Source organism: Sphaerodactylus townsendi, linkage group LG03 (genome assembly GCF_021028975.2).
Source record: "Sphaerodactylus townsendi isolate TG3544 linkage group LG03, MPM_Stown_v2.3, whole genome shotgun sequence".
In the NCBI taxonomy this organism is placed as follows: domain Eukaryota; kingdom Metazoa; phylum Chordata; class Lepidosauria; order Squamata; family Sphaerodactylidae; genus Sphaerodactylus; species Sphaerodactylus townsendi.
This window is the reverse complement of record NC_059427.1, coordinates 11,668,112-11,690,157: the sequence shown is the minus strand read 5'-3', so window position 1 is coordinate 11,690,157 and position 22,046 is coordinate 11,668,112. Positions and strand designations below refer to the sequence as shown.

The following is a 22,046-nucleotide window of genomic DNA, read 5'->3' as shown; positions in this document are numbered from 1 at the left end:
TAACACATGCTGAACCCTAGCCCCCAGACTTTAACTAGCTGGAAAGATCTCTCTTATTAGGACTTATTGCCTGCATGAGAGTTAAAGGAGTGTTAGTTCATCAGAGCAGTGGTCAAATCCCCGCTGAGAAATTAATCCGAATCCATCCCGGTTCCAAAAGAAACAGCACCTTTTCCATCACTGTTTCTCCCTCCCCACTGCAGCGTGTGTCTAGCAAAGACTCCCAAAGGGGGTGCCTCGATGTCTATCGCGGTTTCAAACAATGTAACACTCCCCACGAACACACGATCTAGAACAGTGATGGCGAACCTTTTTGAGACCGAGTGCCCAAACTGCAGCCCCAAACCCATCTTTATTTATTGCAAAGATTATGCCAACACGCGGCGAATTTAACCGAATACTGAGGTTTTAGTTTAGAAAAAAAGCGGTTGGCTCGAGTATGCATTACTCAGGATTAAGCTTGCTGGTAGTCGGTGGCTTTGCTTTGAAGTAACCGTGCATCTCTTCCAACGGGTGAATCATAATCCTAGGAGGGTTTACTCAGAAGCAAGCCTCATTACACCAACAACCGAAGCCTTAATACTCCCAGGTGAAGGAATCGGCTTTTGTTCTTTGCATGAAAATCAGAGGGGTTTAACTTGGCTTTACTGAAGTTACCTACACTGCTTCCCCAAAACTCTGGTCTTAGGTTTAATGCTAATAATGGTCGAGACCCAGCAGCCCAGGCCAGCTCTAGATGTGTGGGGGGGTGGCACTCTTGTTTAGCGTGTGCCCACAGAGAGGGCTCTGGAGTGGCACCTCTGGCACCCGTGCCATAGGATTGCATCACCACTGATCTAGAACAAAGCTTGTTTTTCTGCAACTCCAGAGACTGAAGACACAGATTAGTGGGTTCAAATGGTGAGAAAAGAGATCCCATGTAAACATTTGGAGGGACTTCTTGACAGGAAGGGCTGTTCAGCTGTGGAAAACTCTGACTCAGACTGTGGTGGACTCTTCTTCTTGGGAGGTTTTCCAAAAGAAACTGGATGGCCATCTGCCAGGAGTGCTCTGAGAGCGTCTCTGTGCATGGCAGGGGTTGGACTACGAAGAATGGTAAGTTGTAGTCTCTGCCAACTCTTATGATTCTATCATCTCAAAAGCCCGCTAAAGACAACCAATGGGAGTTGTGCAGCCAGGTCGAGTGTTTAGTGGAGGGCATGAAAGAAAAGGCGACGAAGTCTCTCATCTTTTGCTAACCATTCGGGGAAATACAGCCCCTTCAAATCCCTCCCCAAAAAGCAACACAGAGACAAAATCAAGATCCAAGTTTCACTGGGGACAGAAGTAGCAGAAAAGCCGGGCACTGTTGCCCATAAAAAAGGATAGCTGAAGTTCCAGGGAAGCAGCCATTCCTGAGTCCCTGGAGACCCAGTTCTGTGGGGCTAGGAAAGAGCCACTGGGCAGGGCTGAAGTCCCAAGCACACAAGCAGGAACCCGCAAGGAGTGGGGCCATTGGTCCCCCCCCCAAGGCCATCACTGACTGGCAGCGTTTCTCCCCTGAGGGCCCGCATGTTGAGCTCCTTGCAAGATCTGCCTCTCAAGCCTTGCTGTCTGTGCTCTGCCCCACCCCCTGACCCACAGCCCGGCCTTTGAGAAGTGAGCTGGGTGAGGACTAGGAAACCTGGCGCTTCTTCAGGGCAGCACCCCATCTTTCTCGACTGACACCCCCATGAGTCTCCGGCTGCCTTCTTTCTCAGCATGCAACTTTCAGGGCCGAGCCAAAGGTCCCTGGCTTTGGAAGAAGAGCAGAATTGTCACCAACTCTGTTGAGGGAGCCTCTGATCCCTGCTGATGTCAATATGGCCTGTGCTTTTGTACTGTGGGCTTGGGCAGCCTCTAAAGAGAAGGTCTCATTCAACAACTCGGCGGATCTCTGTGCTGTTGGTGGAGATCTGGCAGCCTTCTCCCCTCCCCGCCCCAATAAAGCTAGATCCCTCCTGCCCCAAAGCCCACTCCCCCATGGCTGCGGAGAGAAAACCAGGCAGGTGGAGCCCAAGTTGCTTCGCGACATGGGCACACCCTCCTTAGTGACATCACCCCCCCCGCTGGTTGTCTGGACCCCTGGTTGGGTTGGTGAGCTCTGTGTAGCGGGTTTCTTGAGAGGCCCGAAGAGGAGTTGGTGGTGTTTGTTGGTGGTTGGTGGAGGAGGAGTTGAAGGAGGAGGAGTTGTTTTGCTGTTTTGTTGGTTTGTGTTAGTTTTGTTTGTTTGTTTGTTTGCATTTTTTAGTTTCTTCTTGGTTCCTTTGTTGTTTGGATTTTATTAGTTTCTTTTTGGTTTCTTTGTTTGTTGTTTGCATTAGTTTCTTCTTGGTTTCTTTGTTTGTCGTTTGGATTTTATTAGTTTCTTCTTGGTTCCTTTGTTGTTCGGATTTTATTCGTTTCTTTTTGGTTTCTTTGTTGTTTGCATTAGTTTCTTCTTGGTTTCTTTGTTTGTCGTTTGGATTTTATTTGGATTTGTTTGCATTTTTGTAGCGTAGTTAGTTTTTTCTTGGTTTGTTTGTTTGTTGTTTGTTTGTTGTTTATTAGCGTAGTGTTTTCGTAGGTAGAGTTTTTGAATTTTTTAAAGTTAGGTGTTTGTTGTTTATCTTTTAGTGGCCCGAGTGTACATAGTGTAGATTTTGTAAATACGTTTTCAGTTTCAAATTTGTTTGTTAGAGAGTTAGGGAGTTTGTTAGGGAGTTAGGGAGTTAGGAAGGGAGATGCTGAGGAAACACCAGAAAATGTAAGTACCTAGGAAGCTGCCCCAAAGTGAATGGCCCAGACCCTGGAGGCAGCAACGGGGTCTGCTGGAGGCAAGCAGGCCACTGTGAGAAGGGGAGGGGCTGAGAGCCACCGTGTAAAGAGCCACTTCAGAGACTGTTAGGCTGGCCCCCATCCTGCATCGATGATACCCATTGGCAGCCGTTCCCAGTAGGGAGGACTCTGCTCCCCACAGACAGAAGAGCGCGTGGGCTTTAGGCAAGGCAGGACTCAACGCCCAGGACTCCAAGACTTTGTCGAAAGAGATGCCTCTTGAAGCACAACTCCCCTTGATGCTGCCTTCCTAGATTCGAAAGCAGCTTTGGACCCCGTTTCTCCAGCTGAACTGCGGGGGGGGAATTGGAGACGTCCTCATCTGATCGGCATCTGCCCCACCCAATACGCACACTGCACCAAGGGACCTCACCCACACTTCAATGCGGCCCCCAGCGTTATCTCCCCGGTGCTACCGGAACTGATCAAGGTGTTCAGCACAGATGTGCATAAGGCCAAACGTGAACGCGCCATTGTCAGCAGCTGCCGCTTTGCCTCTTGCATCAGGACGGGTTTGGTCCCAATTTAGTTGGAAATCCTCAGTCAAGAAATAACTGCTCCCCATCAATGTTTCGGTGTCTCGCTCAGCAGCCGAGCTGTCAGGGGAAACACGCGGAGACCTCGTTGGCTGATGACAAGAAAGCCTTCGTTTGGACCAGTTGCACGGTGGAAACACAAACTGCTAAATGGCGAGCTGCAATAATGGCGAGGGCACCAGCTACGTTTTCCACTCCGTCTGGGGTGGGGAGGGCCAGAAGGCGAGGATGATATTCTAGCGGAGCAGACATCATCATAACACCATCATGCAACACAAAACGTCAGTCAAACACACTTCCAGATACTGGATGGACGGACAGGTCTGGATAGGTGACTTCAGCTGCGGCCTGCAAACGTGTCAGGAGTCCTCAGGGCTGAAGCAACCCTCAATATTTTCCCATCAGCAGAAACCTCAGGGAGATACCTCCAGATCCCCTAGAAACATCGGAGAACTAGCGCCGTTCTTGCGGATGTGGATCTATAGAAAACCACTTAACTCATATTCTTCTGGAATGCTGTCTTCACAGTAACCTGCGCAGATGATTTTTAATTCACTCCTTTGCTGCTTCCAAAGACTTGAGCACTCCATGTTCCAGACCGCGCGCTTTCTGCTAAGTGACTGTAACCCATCGATCACCTTGACAGTGGCTGAATTCTTGGAAAGCATTTTAAACACCCGTATTTAAATGTTTTAAAAGTTTTCTCTTTTAAATGGAAACATTCTAATAATTTATATGCCATTAAAGGTTAAAATGGAATTAACCGAAAAGATCTGGCCCTGGTTGCTGTTTGTTTTAACCCTGGAAGAGGCTGGGACTGGGGAAATGGCTCCTCTCGGTTAATTGGCCTGTCACTTTCAGCTCCTTTCAACAGTCGAAAGGGAAACAGCAAATGCCGAAATGTTTGCAGTGGGTGGGGAGGGAAGGGATTCGTAAAATGGTAGACTGTGAGCCTTCACGGTCAACTAGGTCAGGAGGACACCAGTCAAAAAATGCCTTAAATTGAGCACATGTCGCCAGGCAGACACAGACTTTGCTTGAGAGATGTCGGGCTCCTGGGTGCCAGCTCTCCACGACTGCAGGCATGACTACCTAAATCTAACTTGCTACTAGCTGCTTGTGTTGGACTCTTTGATTGGTAAGAGATTCCATATCAAGTTGATGTATCTGATCTAACCAATAAGGCAGATTAAGAACATAAGAACATAAGAACTGGCCTGCTGGATCAGACCAGAGTCCATCTGGTCCAGCACTCTGCTACTCGCAGTGGCCCACCAGGTGCCTTTGAGCTCACGTGCAGGATGTGAAAGCAATGGCCTTCTGCTGCTGCTGCTGCTGCTCCTGAGCACCTGGTCTGCTGATAAAGATTCTGTTATTGTTTGTTAAATGTAATGAACTCAGGCTGTTATTTTAAAAATTGGGGGGGGGGGGGGGGTTTGAGCTCTCACCTGTCTTTCCTGAAGCATCTGTATACTCTTTTCTTTTTCTTCAGGGCAGTCTTGGTGCCATACCCATGACAAAGCTACAAAAACATTTTATAGGGTAATTATGAGATCCTATGGCTGCAAAGAAAACTTATTATGCAGCCCCCATTACATCTGCAAGCTCTCACGCAGCGCAGTTGTTTAGGGTAAATGGATCTCTTGTATATCTTCTGAGGGATTTCCAAAATATTAGGAATTCCACTATCAGCTGAGAGGCTTTTGCAAGCTTTTTCGCAGATAAAGTCTTGTTGCTCCTCCACAACCTTCCTACCGTTGGTGATATAGTGAATAAGCCAGAGGCCCCTTGTGTTGTGACCCTCTGAGGTCTTATCCTGGGTCCTGCTATGTTTCAGCTACTGAGAACTTCCTCCTCAATCGGCCTGGGTAGTTTGTTTGTGCTGGGCGCTGTTATCTCTTGCAGCTGCAGGGGGGTGGAGTGAAGCCCGTTAGGTTCTCACCCCCTCTCCTTTGTCGTTAACGCTGCTTGTGAGTGTGTGTGTGTGTGTGTGTGTGACTGTACTCTCCCTTCCCTCTAGGAATGCATGAATGTGTGTGTGTCTTTCCGTCTTTGGAGAAGGAAAGGGGGGGGGAGGGGATGAATGACTAGAGGCCCCTTGTGTCACGACCTTCTAGGTCTTAGCCTGGGTCCTGCTATGTTTCAAGCTACTGAGAACTTCCTCCTCAATCGGCCTGGGTAGTTTGTTTGTGCTGGGCGCTGTTATCTCTTGTAGCTGCAGGGGAGTTCATTCCAGTTATCTGGAAGCAGCAGCAGCAAGCCTTTATTGGCATAGACAACAGTGCAACAATAATAAAGAACGGATTAAAAAGCATATACAATACAGGAAATGAATGTTAGGTCGAAGGAAATCTACTGGTGTTTAGTAATTTCCAGGAGAAAGTCTGCCACTATCATACAGAGAGAAGGATCAGGGTTGTCCAACCAGAGTAGTGTAATCTAATTAAAATCGAGGGGAGTTGGGGGGTAAATGTAAAGGGAGTAAGATTCACATACTTGGATCTGATTTCCTTGAATCTGAGACAGATGTAGTGGTGGTGGAGCCAGAGATTCAACTGAGCCATCGTTACATGGGCACAATCTTTTAGCCTTTTGCTTGCTTATTAAATCTGCCATGTGGTAACAGGAATGAAGACTTAACATTAAACCTGGCGAGCATTATGGCTCTCCTTTGAACAGGCATTCCAGTTATCGCTGCTTGTGGAATGTGTGTATGTGTGTGACTGTATTCTCCCTTTCCTCTAGAAATGCATGAATGTGTGTGTGTAATAAAAAACGGATTAATCACTAGACACTATCCCCCTGACACTTACTGACCAACCAATGAGGAATGAAACTGTTCACTCCAACCCAGTCTGCTTCAAGGAGTATCTTATTTCTCCTGTCTTTGCACTTTTGGAGTATAAAGCTAGCCCCAAGAACCTCAGGTTCATTTCCAGTGTTGGAGAGGAATGGGTTCCAGCTGCAGGTGAAAACATGTCTATGGGGAAAGATGTGGGTGACTTCATCAGGTCCACCCTCCCAACATAGGCACTCTGCTCTCCCACCCTGCTTTTCACTAAGCTGGCATCTCCCTTTTCCTCACAAACCTTCCTGAACTTCAGTCTCACTGAACCAGGCTTGTATGCTTTCCTTACCTGTTTATACTGGTAATATGTGCTCAGGTTAGGATTTAGTAGAATGTAGGGTCTGTGTTTCTTTGGTGGTTGTGTGTGTTCATGTGTTTTAAACTCTCTATTCAAGTTGCTAATTCCCTTTTGCAATTATTTTTGTTTTCCTAAGAAATCCTATAGAATCATAGAGTTGGTAGAGCCCACAAGGGCGGTGAAGTCCAACCTCCTGCCATGCAGGGATGCACAATCAAAGCACTCCTGACATATGTTCATCCAGCCTGTGCTTAAAAACCTCCAAAGAAGGAGACTCCACCGCTCTCCGAGGAAGTGAATTCCATTGTCTAACAGCCCTGACAGTCAGGAAGTTCTTCCTAATGTTTAGGTGGAAGTTCTTTTCCTGCATCTTGAATCCATTACTCCATCTCCTAGGGCAAACTACCCCACAAAAACGGCTTGCCTATGAAAGATCTCACTTTTAAGAAACTCCCATCCATCTTGTACTCCCTTCTCTGTTAGAATTCTTAACCGTGGGATCACACCCAGTAGTTTCTTACGTTTACTGAAATCAGCTTTCTTACAGGCTGTTCATTGGGCAGCAGGGCAAGTGGGGAGATGGGATTCCTCCCTGCAAGCCTCATGTGTCTCCTTTATCTGCACATTTCTCCCAAATATATATAACACATCAATAGTACAATTATGAAAACTGAGAGCCAGTGAGTCTCAGAGCACAGTATGTTAGTCTTGGAATTGATGAGGTTCAAATCCCTACTCAGCTTTACACTGGGTTGCCAGGGACCACACGAGGCCTAGCGGTCTGCCAGAATCACAACTGATCTTCCAGTGGCCATGAGTTCCCCTCTGTCAGAGCATGGGCCCCCTCAAGTCCCTTCCCTCCCCAAACTCTACCCACCCCAGCTCTGCACCCAAAATCCCCGAGAATTTCCCAAGCCAGAACTGGCAACCCTGGGGATGAAACTCAGGAGCTCTTTGCCTAATTGCAGGGCTGTGGTGAGGACTAAATATGAGCACCCAGTTGGTGGGAAATTAAAGGAGAGCAAGGCAGCCGTGCGGGTGGAAAAAACTTTATAATTCCCTGAAGAGAGGCTCAAAAACATGAAGAGAAACTTTAAATATCAGCACACTTGTGACTGCCTGGTAGTCCCACAAGAAAAAAGTCCCCCACCCCACAAGAAAAAAAAATCAAAGAAAGGCCAGTTTTCAAGGTAACACAATTTATTATAAGCATATTTCCAGCTACTGGTATCTGCAACACAACTGTGCTGATTGTAGCAACCTTGACAGGGAATGGATCTTCAGAGCCCTTCAGAAAGATGATGCTGAACAGACCAAATCCTAAAAAAGGGGATTGTTGGGGAATGGGGGGGGAGGAAATGTCTCCATTTTACACTCCAGTCGGGAGTTTTAGTGGCAGGAGGCCTGGAGAGAGGCCTTGACAGGACTAAAGGGGGGAGCTTCTGAGAAACAATATTTTCTAATTGATACTCCTGGTGTGAAGAGAAGGCCTTAAGAAGGGAGCTTGAGGTGGCCCCATCCAGATACCCAAAAGAAGGGCAGGAGGGTCTCTCCAGAGAAGGAGGCTCCAGAGTACTCATAGATGAGGGCTCCTCGGTCAGCATCCAAAAGGCTACTTGACCCCCATCATAGTTGAGACAGACTCGGATCCTCTTGGGTTCCTCACTCAGGGAAAGGGTAATATTAGAGCCTTCTCTGCTAGCCCAGTAATGCCCCCCTCGCCACCTCCCCACCTCCCAGATCCCTTCCTCAGGACTAAAGGTAACCTCTCCCTTCCTCTTCACAGACTTTCTGACCCCCCCCACAGCCCACCTGAAGCATGAAGCTGCGTGGAACATCCCAGAAATAAGCCTTCCTGTGAACCCCTCACGGCCCAACACAGCACCATAATGGTCAAATCTCTCAGGATTGTTGGGTAGAATTTGAGCGCTTCCTCCTTTTCTCACACTTTTCTGATCCTCAGATAGGAAGAGTTTGGGATGAGCCGTGCCTGGATCCAAAGTCACATTTGCTGTTGGAGGAAAATGGGGAGACAAGAAGAGAAAGATTTTCAACTGGGAGATTTCTCCCTAGGGCCGTGGGGGCGAACCTCTGGCACTCCAGATGTTCATGGACGACAATTCCCATCATCCCCTGCCAGCATGCCTTGGAATTGGCAGGGCTGATGATGGAGGTGTGATCCATGAGCATCTGGAAGCATGCTGTCCACCACAGCCCTAGGGCCTCTTCTGCTTTCTTCTCCTGCCCATCATGGCCTCCTCCCACCTCTTTAACCCTTTCCTGCCTTCTCCTGACCAATTAAAAGGCAGAGCAGCCTCTTGGTGCGCTTCAAGCGAAGGCAGATAAAAGACACAATAAAAAAACTCCACAGGAAGACAACCCACTTCCTACCATCTCCTATCCCAAAAGCAGTTGAAAAAACCTTCGAACCCAGACAGAGAACCGGTGGATATTTTTTGGAAAGAAATCACTGCGTGAAAGAGCCTTTACAGCAAACACCGAATCTCCTATGAGAAAGGAGCAGAGGCACAGAAGGGGTTGAACTGGTTGTGGCTCTTACTCCTGATCCGAGAACAAATCTCAAAACTGAATTTGGCTCTTACTGACACTGAAGAAAAGGCAGAGAATGGAAGGGGGTTCCCGTGGCTTTCAGCCACCTGCCAGGAGAAGGCGTTTCTCAAGTGGCTCTGGGGACAATTTTTGGAGTTTCATTGAAAGAGCAAGGCTGGACTGAACACAACTTCTCCAAAAAATGTGCTGCAAACTAATATTATGTCAGCCACAAAGTGAAGGTAAAGGCCCTCCTGCACCCTTTAGAGGACGCCTGCGAGATCAGACCTTTCCCACCACAGCCTGAAGAACTGGCCATTCATCCTACTGGATTTTTAACATCCAGCCGGGTGAGCTTGAAAGTTTACACAATGTTTTGTGTGCCAATTTAAATAATGAAGGCATTGCATGAATTTTGTTCTTGTTTTGGGGATATTCCTGTACCGCAAGAATAACATTACTGCTCATTCCAATTTTCAATTATTTGTTCTAAGAAATCCTCTAATTCAAGGTGTCTCCCAGGACACCTTGAATCAAAAACACCCTGTTAATAGTTTCTGTGCTTCACAGCAAAGGTAACTTGGGGGAAGGAAGACAGAACAGGATTTTGATTCCCTTGAAAACCCAGGGGCTTCGGTAGTGGTTTCCTCACAGGGAAGGGGTTGTGTGGTTTCCTTATTGCTGGTGTAGCAGCTGATAAAGTGCAGTATGAATGGGATGTCTGCATGGCAGGTTTCCCCACAATTCCCCTCTTCCAGTCCCCCAGAAGTGCCCACCCCGCTCCACTGGGCCACCAGGGTTGGGCAATTAACAAAAGTCAGTCGTGGCAAATCACTGTATGGATGCCTTCCCCTGTATATTTTGTCAGAACAGAAAGGTCCAGAGATTTACTTTTTAATGAAGGCACTTTAGACAACCAGGTACACATAGAAGAAGCAAAACAGAGCTAAGCCAGCACTCGATCTGCATACATGATTGTGGCAAATGGAAGCTCCCCAGTCCAGTTCACAGAGCTAGAAAACATCTGCCTTCATGATGTCTCCTGCCCAGAACTGTGCATCTGAGCAACAGCAAAGGAGGCAGCAGAACAAGCTGAAGCAGAAACTTTGGAGTGGCTGAATGGAGTTTCAGTTCTCCTCACAAACATCAAACACAAATTATGTGTCAGCAACTGAAAAACAGCACTATGGCATTCCAGGCGTCTGCCTTTATATTCTGCTATTCCATAAACAAAGTATTTTCCCTTTCAAACTGGTACATCCATCAGACAATTTATAGCACCTTGAAAATGAGGGAAACCTGGAAAGCAGGGAGGAAAATCCACTCAGAGGAATGGGATTCCCAACCTGGTCTGTGCTTCTCATGGGGAGGATTCTGAAAGGCCCTCAAGGGATGATGCCCACCAACCGTTCTCCCAAAATGGTGGCAGGCAGGTAGAAGGAGGCAATTCATCCCCTCAGAATTCACCTCCTCTTTCACCCTGACAGACCTCCTCCTCAGAACAGAAGAGAACATACCAGCCAGCAGAGGTTGGAAGAGGAGGAACAAAACAAAAATACATGTTCTCTCTGGAACAGCATGCAAGTAGACGAGCACACATTACAAGGTGAAGGTTTTTACTTAAGAAACTATTAAGAAACATACCTTTCTGCAGGTGAAGTCCAGAATCCAGAGTGTCTGTGGAAACAAAGGGACCGGAAGTGAACAGCAGACCCTTGTGCCTATCACAAATCTTTGTGACAAAAACATCAGCTAACAATATTTTCTCTTGGGGAGGGAAGGTGTCATGATATAACCCCCGCTCATCAGATCCCAAAACCAAGCAGGGTGGGTAGTTGGATGGGAGACCAATGAAGATTCTGTGGCAAAGAAATCTCTGCTTCTCACTTGCCTCGGCCCGCTCTTTCTGAGGTGGCTATAAGTTCCTTGTGACTTGATGGCCCATGCCTACCCATTTCTCTTGAGTTTCAGATGAAATGTAAAGTAGAATCTACTTCTGGGGGAAATTGTTCCCACATTTTTGTATGTGGAAATATTCACATTTCTTTTCACTAGTCACTTTGAGCGGACACTCACTTCATAGAAAGTGTGTCAAAGACTAAAGTCCAAGGGTACGAGGATGATTGAAGGACTGAAGGGCAACGAGGATGATTGAAGGATTGGAGCACCTTCCTTATGAGGAGAGGCTGCAGCGTTTGGGACTTTACAGTTGGAGAGGTCTGAGGGGGGGATATGATTGAAGTCTATAAAAAATTGTATGCATGGGGTAGAAATGTTGACAGAGACATTTTCTCTCTTTCTCCACAATACTAGAACAAGGGGGGCATTCATTGAAAATGCTGGGAAGAAGAGACTAATAAAGGAAACACTTCTTCACACAAGCGTGTGATTGGTGTTTGGAATATGCTGCCACAGGAGGTGGTGATGGCCACTAACATGGATAGTTTTAAAAGGGGCTTGGACAGATTTATGGAGGAGAAGTCGATCCATGGCTACCAATCTTGATCCTCTTTGATCTCAGATTGCAAATGCCTTAGCAGACCAAGTGCTCAGGAGCAGCAGCAGCAGCAGAAGGCCATTGCTTTCACATCCTGCCTGTGAGCTCCCAAAGGCACCTGGTGAGCCACTGCGAGTAGCAGAGTGCTGGACTAGGTGGACTCTGGTCTGATCCAGCTGGCTAGTTCTTATGTTCTTAGGGTCTACTGATAAACATCCAAAGAGGTCCCTAAGCATCCTAAGCAGAGCTGTGCTTTTCTTTATCCACTGACTTTCAATACGCTCAGGGTATAGATCTGCTTAAGGCAGCACTATCTGCTCCCTTAAGACCACTCTGTGGGCTCAGCTACAATGTACTCAAGCAGGGAGTGAACAGGGAGAAGGTTTTCTCTCTCTCACATAGGACTAGAATGAGATGTCATCTGCTGAAGGTGAAGGGTGAGGGATTCCATATGGACAAAAAGGAAGTATTTCTTCACAAAACACATAGCTAAATCACGGAAGCTCCTGCCCGAGATGGTGGTGATGAGAAGGGAGTGGACATGTTCATGGAGGAAGAAGAGAAGAAGAGTTTGGATTTATATCCCCCCTTTCTCTCCTGCAGGAGACTCAAAGGGGCTTACAATCTCCTTGCCCTTCCCCCCTCACAACAAACACCCTGTGTGAAGTGGGTGGGAGCCAGAGAGGGGGCTCGAGAAGCTGTGACTAGCCCAAGGTCACCCAGCTGGCATGTGTGGGAGTGTACAGGCTAATCTGAATTCCCCAGATAAGCCTCCACAGCTCAGGCGGCAGAGCTGGGAATCAAACCCGGTTCCTCCAGATTAGATACATGAGCTCTTAACCTCCTACGCCACTGAAGATAGAAGACTATCTATGGCCATGAGTCAAATGGATACTAGTCATGAGGCACACCTATTATCTCCAGCATGACAGGAGCAGGCCTCTTATATCTGGTGCTGAGGCAAGATAATGCTGCTGCTTTTGTTTGTTCAGCTGGTGGGCTTCCTAGAGGCACCTGGTTGGCCACTGAGTGAACAGACTGCTGGACCTGATAGGCCTTGGTCTGATCCAGCAGGGCTTTTCTTACCTTCTTAAGTTCCTTACCTTTGAGTTGCTTTTTGATGCCCTCCAAAAAGAGATTTAAATTCGAGCGGTCCCAAATGCGCCACTTCAATGAAAGCGGTAAAGCTGCTGGATTCTCAAACGCCTCCTTTTCTTCATACCTGGAGAAAGTCATGTCGAGATTATTTATTTGATATTTAATCTGCACACACATGCCAACACGTTTCCTCATGTGTGACCTCTCCTTAACACATGGACCACCTCAGATTCAGTAATAAGAGTGTTCACTTCTACAGTCCCCCCCCTCCCCCGCCAGCCCTAATGCCAATGAAGGCATTATTTTAGCTAAATAAAGTTTCCACACTGCCATTTTGTGGAATGAATGTAGCTGAGGAGACTCAAACGCTGTATTTCCTCAGGCAGTCTTTAAAACGGGGCTTTGGAAGCAGCTGCTGCAACCTGGGATCTTAAGCTGGGTAACTTGAAGCTAAGCTGCAACACCCTTTTTGAGGGTGGCTTCGCCTACCATAGCACCAATTTTGTGTCAGCCATTTTGTGGCTCTGCCCACCACACTATGGCAAAATTCCGAAGGTGCCTGCAGCCTCAAGGATGTTGGGGACCCCTCTTCTAGAGGTGCACGGCTAGGTGTCAATGCAGACCCCACCCCCAACGCTATTTCGCTTCCCAGTTTCCTGTTGAGAAGCCTCTGTCTATAAGGTGTCTGAGAGATGGATGGAGATCCACACTCTTAATTACTCCTCAATTGGTCACAAGGAACACATTCTTCACAGGATTCCGAGATGCCTCCCAGCATTAAAAAAAATATTGAGAAAGATCCACTTACCTTAGCAAGGTGCATCTGGCATCCTAAAGAGGAAAGGCAGAGAGAGAGAGAGATAAGAGGGACTTTAGTGCTTGCAGAAAGGCCTAGAAGACACCTCAGACCCAGGAAGATTCTGCTCTCCAGCCCTTTTTCTTGGGTTCAGCTAGTAGACTCCACTCAAAGGCTGAGGTGGATCTTTATACAGTTGGAGAACGTTTTTTAATATCTTTATGCCGTGGAAAGGATAATATCAGCAGTCAAAGTGGAGCTATTTCAGAGCAAACACACATCTGCAGAGATATGACAGATTGGCAGAAGCAAACACACTAGTGCCCCCACACTAGAGGATGCCATTCCCTTACTACTTGTGGATGCTGTTGTGTGTGTACATTTTTGCACACCCATCTGCATGCCACCAGTATGATCTACACTCCCATCCTCCTTTGAAAACTTACTTGCCTATGACCCTCATTCCTTGTTGTTTGGAAAGAGCTACCCTTGAACCTGGTTTAACTTGTGTGTAGTTCCCCATACTGTCACTTGACACACAAGCACACTTCTGCATCCAAGAGGGAAGTGAAGCGGTCCCAGACTATCAGGGAAAGGCACAGGGCTCTGGAGGCAGCTGTATTTCAAGCTGATTGGGTTCAAAGAGCCACTGTGAGTTTCCCACTCTGTTCCTAGGTGGAATGGAAATGGGGCAGGAGGAAGAAGCCCTGCACAGAAGAAGACTTCTTCAGCAACAAGCGGGAGTCATTTGCTTTTCTTCAAGGGAAGGAGGCTCAGAAAGAGTTTGGGAATTAAGCCTTCTCCTGCTCCTACCACCCTCTGCCTGCAAGAGTTCAGCCGACTGCTGACATTCCTCCTCCATCTCCTGCATGAGGCTGTCCACAGAGGAGAGCGCCTCAGAAAACTTGACCAGATGCTGATCCCGTTTTCTTGCCACCTCCTTCTCCACCTCTTCCATCTGGGCCAGCAGACGTTTCTCTTGTTCCTCCAGAAAAGTGTGCAGTTCCCTGAACTCTGCTATTGTGTCTTGTTTCTCTTCTGTGGTTTGGTTCTGATATGGAAACAGAAGGAAATCAGGTCAACGTAACGAACACAGATGGCGTTTGCAGTGACAGATCTGACTTGAGGAGATTCTATTGGAAGAGCACTTTAGCTTTTTGTACAGATCACATCAATGTTTGTCAGGGACAGAGGAGGAGGAGGAGAAGGAGTTTGGATTTATATCCCCCCTTTCTCTCCTGTAGGAGGCTCAAAGGGGCTGACAATCTCCTTGCCCTTCCCCCCTCACAACAAACACCCTGTGAGGTAGGTGGGGCTGAGAGAGCTCCGAGAAGCTGTGACTAGCCCAAGGTCACCCAGCTGGCATGTGTGGGAGTGTACAGGCTAATCTGAACCCCTAGATAGCCTCCACAGCTCAGGTGGCAGAGCTGGGAATCAAACCCGGTTGCTCCAGATTAGATACACGAGCTCTTAACCTCCAACGCCACTGCTGCTCCTAGTACACATGGATCTCATTCAAACTCCTGGGCTGATTATACACAGGCAACAGGGTTTCATGAAACCTGTTTAAGTTGCCTGTGCCGCCGTTTGCACGGGGGTTGGGGGGAGGGGCAGGAACCAGACAGGATCACTGGAATCACAGAGGCAGCTATTTCCGTGTGAACCATGCAGCTGAGAATCCCCTCACCCAAGAATCTACCTCCGCCTGGGAATCCCCACCACCACCTACCTGCAATGCACAGCGGCAACCTATTAGAGCATCCACTCTGCTGGCAGCTACCTAGAGTCCACCATAATGGTGGACCCGGAAGAGTCGCGGATTGAGCAGCTCCCTGTTTGCCATTGCCGCCCAATGTAAGCAGGAAGCATTTATCCCGGACAAAGGAGAAAAAATGCTAATTTAACCATTTTCATTTGACCTGGGTTCTGGCCAATAAAAAGGGTTAGACACAATTATGGGACGAGTTTTGTGGGAACTCCCCCCCAACACACTTTCTAAAAGGGCCTCAAACTGCTTTACTTGGTCCATGCAGAATCACCATTGGAGAGATTCGTTCAGCCACAGGGGACTCCATCTGCAGCAGAAGACCCAGAGAGCAGAAGGGGCTTCTTGAGTCCATTTGTTTTCCCAATAAAAAGACATCCCACTTGCTGACCCCCTCCCCACTTCCCAAAGAGACAAAGGGCAGAATGTTTGGTAGAAATACCGGCTGGAGAGAAAAGGCTAAGAACCCCCATCCCCTCAATCGACTTCCCTGGCTGCGTTTCGGGCAAGAAAAAACTGCAGGGGGAAAGATCCACACATCACTGAGCACCCCAAGGATTTTCCCTTGGCTGAACGTCCCTTGGCCCAGTCCAGGGTTGCTGGAGGATCTCTCAGCATTTCCACCCAGCATTTCTTTGGGGGTGGGGAACCCTCCGCTCTTTTCAGAGACTCCTCTCAACCTGGAGGGCTGGTGCAGCCACATATGATAACAGCTGCCCAGCGCAGAGAACCATGCAAAATCAACCGATTCTGACCCAAACAAAGTCACCTCAGAAGAAATGGAGTGGGAGGGGTGGTCTTGTTCTGGATAAACAACCGGGGCAGCCCACCCAGTAGGCAGCCCTACAGAACCATCTCGGGGTCAGGGGTACCAAGAGTGGGCCGTTCTGCAGCATCCCCAGCCCCACTTCCTGAATGCAACTCTGCTCAGAACAGCAATCTCAGGTCTCCCATTGGTTGGCTGGTCTGCTTCCCAACTGGGAGGGCTTGCCTCCGCAGTTGACTTTTCCCTGTTGCACACCTTCCCCCAATGCTAGTTCTAGAACACAGATGTCAAACTCGCGGCCCTCCAGATGTTATGGACTACAGTTCCCATCATCCCCTGCCAGCATGATGCTGGCGGGGATGAAGAACTTTAGCAATCCCTCTGGAGGCTGCTTCACAAGCTTTCTCCCTTCCATCCACAATGAAACTTACCAGCGGTCTTGGCTTTCCTTCACTACGTCCGCTTTACACGCTAGAATTTTCTCTCTCTCCTTCTTCAGCAACTCCAGACAATTGCAGAATCGATCCTAGGGGAGGAGAGACTCGAAACTGAGACTGGTTCCTTTTTTTAGAAGTTTGCTATAAAACATACGAGAATGCAGCCATCATCTGGTACTTTTTGCTACTATGGCCTTCAGAGGCACGTCATGTTAGGGTTGAAACCAGAGAGCCTGGTGAAGCCGCAACACCCGGGTTTACTCTCTGGCACCTCCAGCTGAAACGAACAGGCAGCAGCTGACATCCAAGACCCGAGTCCAGGGACAGTCGCTGCCAGTCAGAGCGGAGCTGGACAGATTGACTGATTCAGAATAAGACAGCTTCATGCATAACTCTCCTGCCCCAGAAAGCTCCTCTTCTGATCTACACTACTGCCTTATGGCTATTGCAATGAAGTGGGGGACACAGGCAGGTACTACAGGTGGAGGCTTTCTCCCCCGGGCCAAGAGCAAGTGTAGGACAACAGCTGAAGCTGAGAAAGCAGCCTGTCTGTGGGGGAGGTGGGTAAAACTAGAAGTCAGACAGCTGTCCCCTTGTAGCTGAACCATGCAATTGACTGGCCAGAAGTCTACATGGCCAGATGGGAAATGAGTCGATCTCCTCACTTTATCATCCTGCCTCACTTTAGCCTCGCAGGAGGCAGGAAGCAATACCTCAGGGAGCCACCAAGCCAGAAAGGAGACAACCAAGAGGTGTTTCCTTTCTCCAATTCAGGCCCAGAAGCTGAGGCAGAACCTGCAGGGAGTTTCCTCATAAAGAGACCAAGGAGAAGGGAAGGATCCACGGCTCTTCCCGTGTGGATTTCCTACCTTGTACTCTTGGAAGGCCTCGTCAAGAGGACGAATTTCATGATATATGTGCTCCTTGGATCGGTCACAGACCAGACAGATGAGAACTTTGTCATCCTTGCAGAAAAGCTTCAGCGGCTCCTGGTGCTTTTGGCAAACTCTCCCTTTTATACCGGCTACGACTGCCTGAGGCCCAAAACAAGGAAACAGGTTGTGTTTCATTCTGCACCACAAACTGTGTCTCTCCTTGTGATGACTGGACGTAATTAGTGCCTTGGTTGGTAGAAAACAACACACAAAAACTGTAAAATATAAAAACTGAGTGCAACAGAGTGTAATCCTAAGAGTTGTGGACTTGGGGGGCTTGTCCCAGAGAGGAAGCGGGGGGAGGGGGGAGAGTGTTGAAGAAAAAGAGAGAGAGGCAAAGAGGGAGAGAGAAGCCATCTGGGTCCTTGTGCAGCGAACAGGGAAGCCTGAGAAGGAGCCTCCAGAGATTTCAGCCACCCCAGGAGTCCCAAAAGCAGCCAAACCACGGAGATTCAGTCAAGACCTCTTCAGTTTCAACTTTAAATTGGGCTCTCCCTCAGTCTGAGCCCATCATCCAAGTGTCCTGCTCTGACTCCCCCTCCCTCCTCCTTAGAGTAAACTGTACTTGTATATTACGTTCTACTGGAAAATGGTGACTGGGGATTGGAGGTTCTGGAAATGGTTGACTCTTTCCTTTGTGCCTCCTGGCCACCCTCCATGTCAGGAAGAGGAAGCCAGTGGGCTGGAGGTATCCCTGCTGTCTTTCTTTTGAGAGGGTGGTGTAGTGGTTAACATCAGGTGGACTCTAATCTGGAGAACCAGGGTTGTTCTCCTCCTCCACATGAGCAGTGGGCTCTTAACTGGTGAACTGGATTTCCCTGGATTCCTACACATGGAGCCTGCTGGGTGATCTTGGGCTAGTCACAGAACTCTCTCAGCCCCACCTACCTCACCAGGTGTCTGTTGTGGGGAGAGGAAGGGAAAGGAGTTTGTCAGCCTCCTTCTTATAGGACAGTGGTGGTGAACCTTTGGCACTCCAGATGTTATGGACTACAATTCCCATCAGCCATGCTGGCAGGGGCTGATGGGATATGAATCCACTCTTTATCTAGATGAAGTCCTCCTACAATTATAAGAGAAAAAAAAGGTGGTGTATAAATCCAAACTCTTCATTTTCTTTATCACCCCCTGCAACAGAGACACTAATAAAACAGATCAAATAATGTCTTCCATCAGCTGGGGTTGGTGGAAGAAACTGGGCTTCGACAAGTTTCATTCAGCCACAGATTCTTTTGGAAGTCAATGAACGAATCACAACTCCTGGTTCCAGGTGAACGACATTCTCCCTATACAGTGGAACCTTGGTTTTCGTTGGTAATCCAACAAAATGTTGGTGGCCTCCTGAGGGTGAGGAGCAGCAGTGGCGTAGGAGGCTAAGAGCTCGTGTATCTAATCTGGAGGAACCGGGTTTGATTCCCAGCTCTGCCGCCTGAGCTGTGGAGGCTTATCTAGGGAATTCAGATTAGCCTGGGCACTCCCACCCATGCCAGCTGGGTGACCTTGGGCTAATCACAGCTTCTCTGAGCTCTCTCAGCCCCACCCAATTCACCTCTGGGGTGTTTGTTGTGAGGGGAAGGGCAAGGAGATTGTAAGCCCCTTTGAGTCTCCTGCAGGAGAGAAAGGGGGGATATAAATCCAAACTCTTCTTCGTCTTCTAATCTGTCTGAAAAGAATCAATGAAAACCAAAACCGATGAAAACCGAGGCAAACTTTTCCATAGGAATCAATGTAAATCCAGTTAATCCGTTCTAGGCACTCCAAAAAACATACCAAAAACACATTTTTTGGTGAATAAACTTAGTGTTTAATGCTGGAAACAGTAACAAAGAGTAACACTAGGACCAGCTTCAGAGCCAGTGGACCAATGTCGCACCAGAAAGCAGTCCAAAGAGGTCTGTTTCTGACGTCTCTTTAAGATTTGTCTGAAATGGGACAAGACGTTGTAGTTAAACAAGTTGCAGACACGGCTTGCAACAGCTTTGTCCCGGTGATTTTTCTCCACACACCCCTGCACCTTACTCCAAATCGATGAAAACCGAGGCAAATTTTTCACGGAAAAAAATTGATGAAAACCGAAACCGATGAAAACCGAAGGCAATGAAAACCGAGGTTCCGCTGTACCTGCTTTGAGCTACATTTTGCAATGTGCCACAGGAGCCCCCAAACACCACCCCATTCCTTTCTTGCAAGGAGGGTTCCTGGGGGTTATTATGACAAAACTCCAAAAATGGATCCAAACGTGTAAGGAGGTGAAGCAGGAACTGTAGGAATATGGATGGACCTAAATTGATAGTTCAGCCACTTTTCAGGTTTAATTTAATTCGGGGGGGTGGGGGTGGCAGCAGGCCCTTCCCTCAATCACCTTCCTCCTGCGCCTTTAAAAAAACCCACTTGTTACCAGATGCTGCTTTGGGAACCAAATTATGTTTGCGTGTATGGGGGAGGGGGGGGACTAATATAATATTGTATATTTCAAATTATCTTCATAGTCACACATCAGCAAGCAGCATTGACCGCAAATGTGACATTTTGAGCCACATCCAAAAAAAACCCAAAGTCTCCCCCCACCGATTTCTTGCTCACCGCGTTTTCTTGGGACGCCTCCTCCAAAGGGATCATCTGGCGGTATTTGTGACCCCGGGATCTGCTGCAGACCAGGCAGAGGGGGGCCTCGTCCTTCTGGCAGAAAAGTTTCAGGGGCTCCTGGTGCTTCTCGCAGACCCCCCTCTTTCGCTTCTGCCCCCCTCGCTCCTCGGTGCTCCCCTCTGAAGGGCGGAGTTTCTGGGTTATTTCTGCAGTGTTTGCTAGCTGGTGGTTGGGCCGGAGGGTCCCCTCCTGCGCAGGTCCTCTGCATTGGGGGCAGGAAGCCTCTGCCCCCTCTAAATCCGCCCCGCTGTGGGTCAGGCAGGCCCGGCAGAAAGTGTGGCCGCAGCCAGCAATGGTCACCGGGTCCCTGCAGAAGCCCAGGCAGACGGAGCAAGAGGCCTCCTCGCACAGCTCCTGCTTCAGGGCACCCGCCGCCGCCGCCGCCATGGCTAATCACCAGCAAGGAAAGAAGAAGCAAGAGAGTCAGTTTGGTTTTGCCGCCTCTCCCGGCGTTTCTCCTCCTGCTCGGAGGCGGAGCTCAGCTCAGCTGCAAAAAGGAAAGAGGAACTGCAAGACAAACCCAGGGGCGGGGGCGTCTCCTTCCTTCCTCTCGGCATTTGCAAACCCCCCGCCCGCCGCCTGAAGAGGGAAGGCCACCCTTTCCCTGGGCACCCCCGGGGTTTGCAAAGGCACCAGGTGAGGGGGGAGAGCAGGGGCGCCTCTGCAGAGGGTGTCCCTGGGGCAAGATCTCCAACAGCGGGCCCTTTCTTTAGATCCCTGGCCCAGAATATCAACTCCTGATTTCCTCACCAGCTCAATCCTGACCATCTGAAACTCGTGCGTGGCTTTTCCTTGAGCAAAACCGCACCCAATGACTTCTGGCTGATCTGCTGTCGCCTCCAAATGGGTGATAGAACATAAGAACAAGCCTGCTGGATCAGACCAGAGTCCATCTAGTCCAGCACTCTGCTACTCGCAGTGGCCCACCAGGTGCCTTTGGGAGCTCACCTACAGGATGCGAAAGCAATGGCCTGCTGCTGCTCCTGAGCACCTGGTCTGCTAAGGCATTTGCAATCTCAGATCAAGGAGGATCAAGATTGGTAGCCATAAATCGACTTCTCCTCCATAAATCTGTCCAAGCCCCTTTTAAAGCTATCCAGGTGAGTGGCCATCACCACCTCCTGTGGCAGCATATTCCAAACACCAATCACACATTGCGTGAAGAAGTGTTTCCTTTTATTAGTCCTAATTCTTCCCCCCAGCATTTTCAATGTATGCCCTCTGGTTCTAGTATTAGACTCCACATCCTCACCAGTGAGCCAAGCCCCAACAGGCTAAAGCAGCTGCCGGGGCACAGAGACCCGAAAGGAAAGAGCTGGAACTTCCTGTTGCAGCGGGGCAAAAATGGGGCTGTTTTTAGAAGTATTCGACATGAGCAGGAAATCCTTCTGCTTTGAGGCGGAGATCAGCTTCTCCCCTCTTTGGTTCAGGGATGGCTGCTTACATGAATGACTTTCAGAATTCCCCCTTGGAGTGATCACAGGTTAAAAATATAGCTCTGTTTAGGTTCTCTTAACCCCAAAAAATTACATAATGTGTCTCAAAGCCAGTCAAAGTAAATGTGTCACTTATGAATAGAATAGTTTGATTCCACGGGACAATAGATTCCCGTGTAGTAAGAAAAAATATCAATGAAACCAGTGCAGATTTATTGTGCACGCCTACACCATTATTTGTGGACAGTAACATTAGTTTGTTTCTTCCCTCTTCCGGTGAAATATATCAGGTTTACTATTTGCAGAACTTCTTCCTCCAGCTCCCAGCAGAAAGTTTTCCAATTACTATTTTTCTTGATTAGTTTCTTCTTTTTATACATGTAAAGTTGATCATAAACTGTCTCAGACGGAAAAAAAAACCTTGCAAGATTCACTCACACACACAGGCTCAGATCCTCTGAAGATGCCAGCCACAGATGCAGGCGAAACGTCAGGAGAGAATGCTACTAGAACACGGCCATACAGCCTGGAAACCATACAGCACCCCAGTGATTCCAGCCGTGAAAGCCTTCGACAAAGCATCAGTTTGCTGAAACATACCTC

The 22,046-nt window shown here is 48.4% G+C and overlaps 2 protein-coding genes across 2 annotated transcripts in view; both read right to left on the bottom strand.

The window, feature by feature from the left end:
* LOC125428893 (tripartite motif-containing protein 10-like) overlaps positions 1-20,527 on the bottom strand; it is a 120,848-nt gene extending 100,321 nt beyond the window's left edge. Inside the window, 10 exon segments of the mRNA XM_048489600.1 lie at positions 7,928-8,124; positions 8,127-8,528; positions 10,712-10,744; positions 12,668-12,786; positions 13,471-13,493; positions 13,851-13,854; positions 14,286-14,509; positions 16,417-16,515; positions 17,296-17,460; positions 19,945-20,527. Coding sequence (XP_048345557.1) covers positions 8,009-8,124; positions 8,127-8,528; positions 10,712-10,744; positions 12,668-12,786; positions 13,471-13,493; positions 13,851-13,854; positions 14,286-14,509; positions 16,417-16,515; positions 17,296-17,460; positions 19,945-20,394 — 1,635 coding nt within the window. The 5' untranslated portion in view covers positions 20,395-20,527 and the 3' untranslated portion in view covers positions 7,928-8,008.
* The window catches only part of LOC125428718 (E3 ubiquitin-protein ligase TRIM7-like), a 105,054-nt gene continuing 90,707 nt past the window's right edge, over positions 7,700-22,046 (bottom strand). Inside the window, exon 9 of the transcript XR_007243869.1 lies at positions 7,700-7,778. The gene's annotated coding sequence lies outside the window, so the exon portion shown is untranslated. The remainder of the gene's footprint in view (positions 7,779-22,046) is intronic.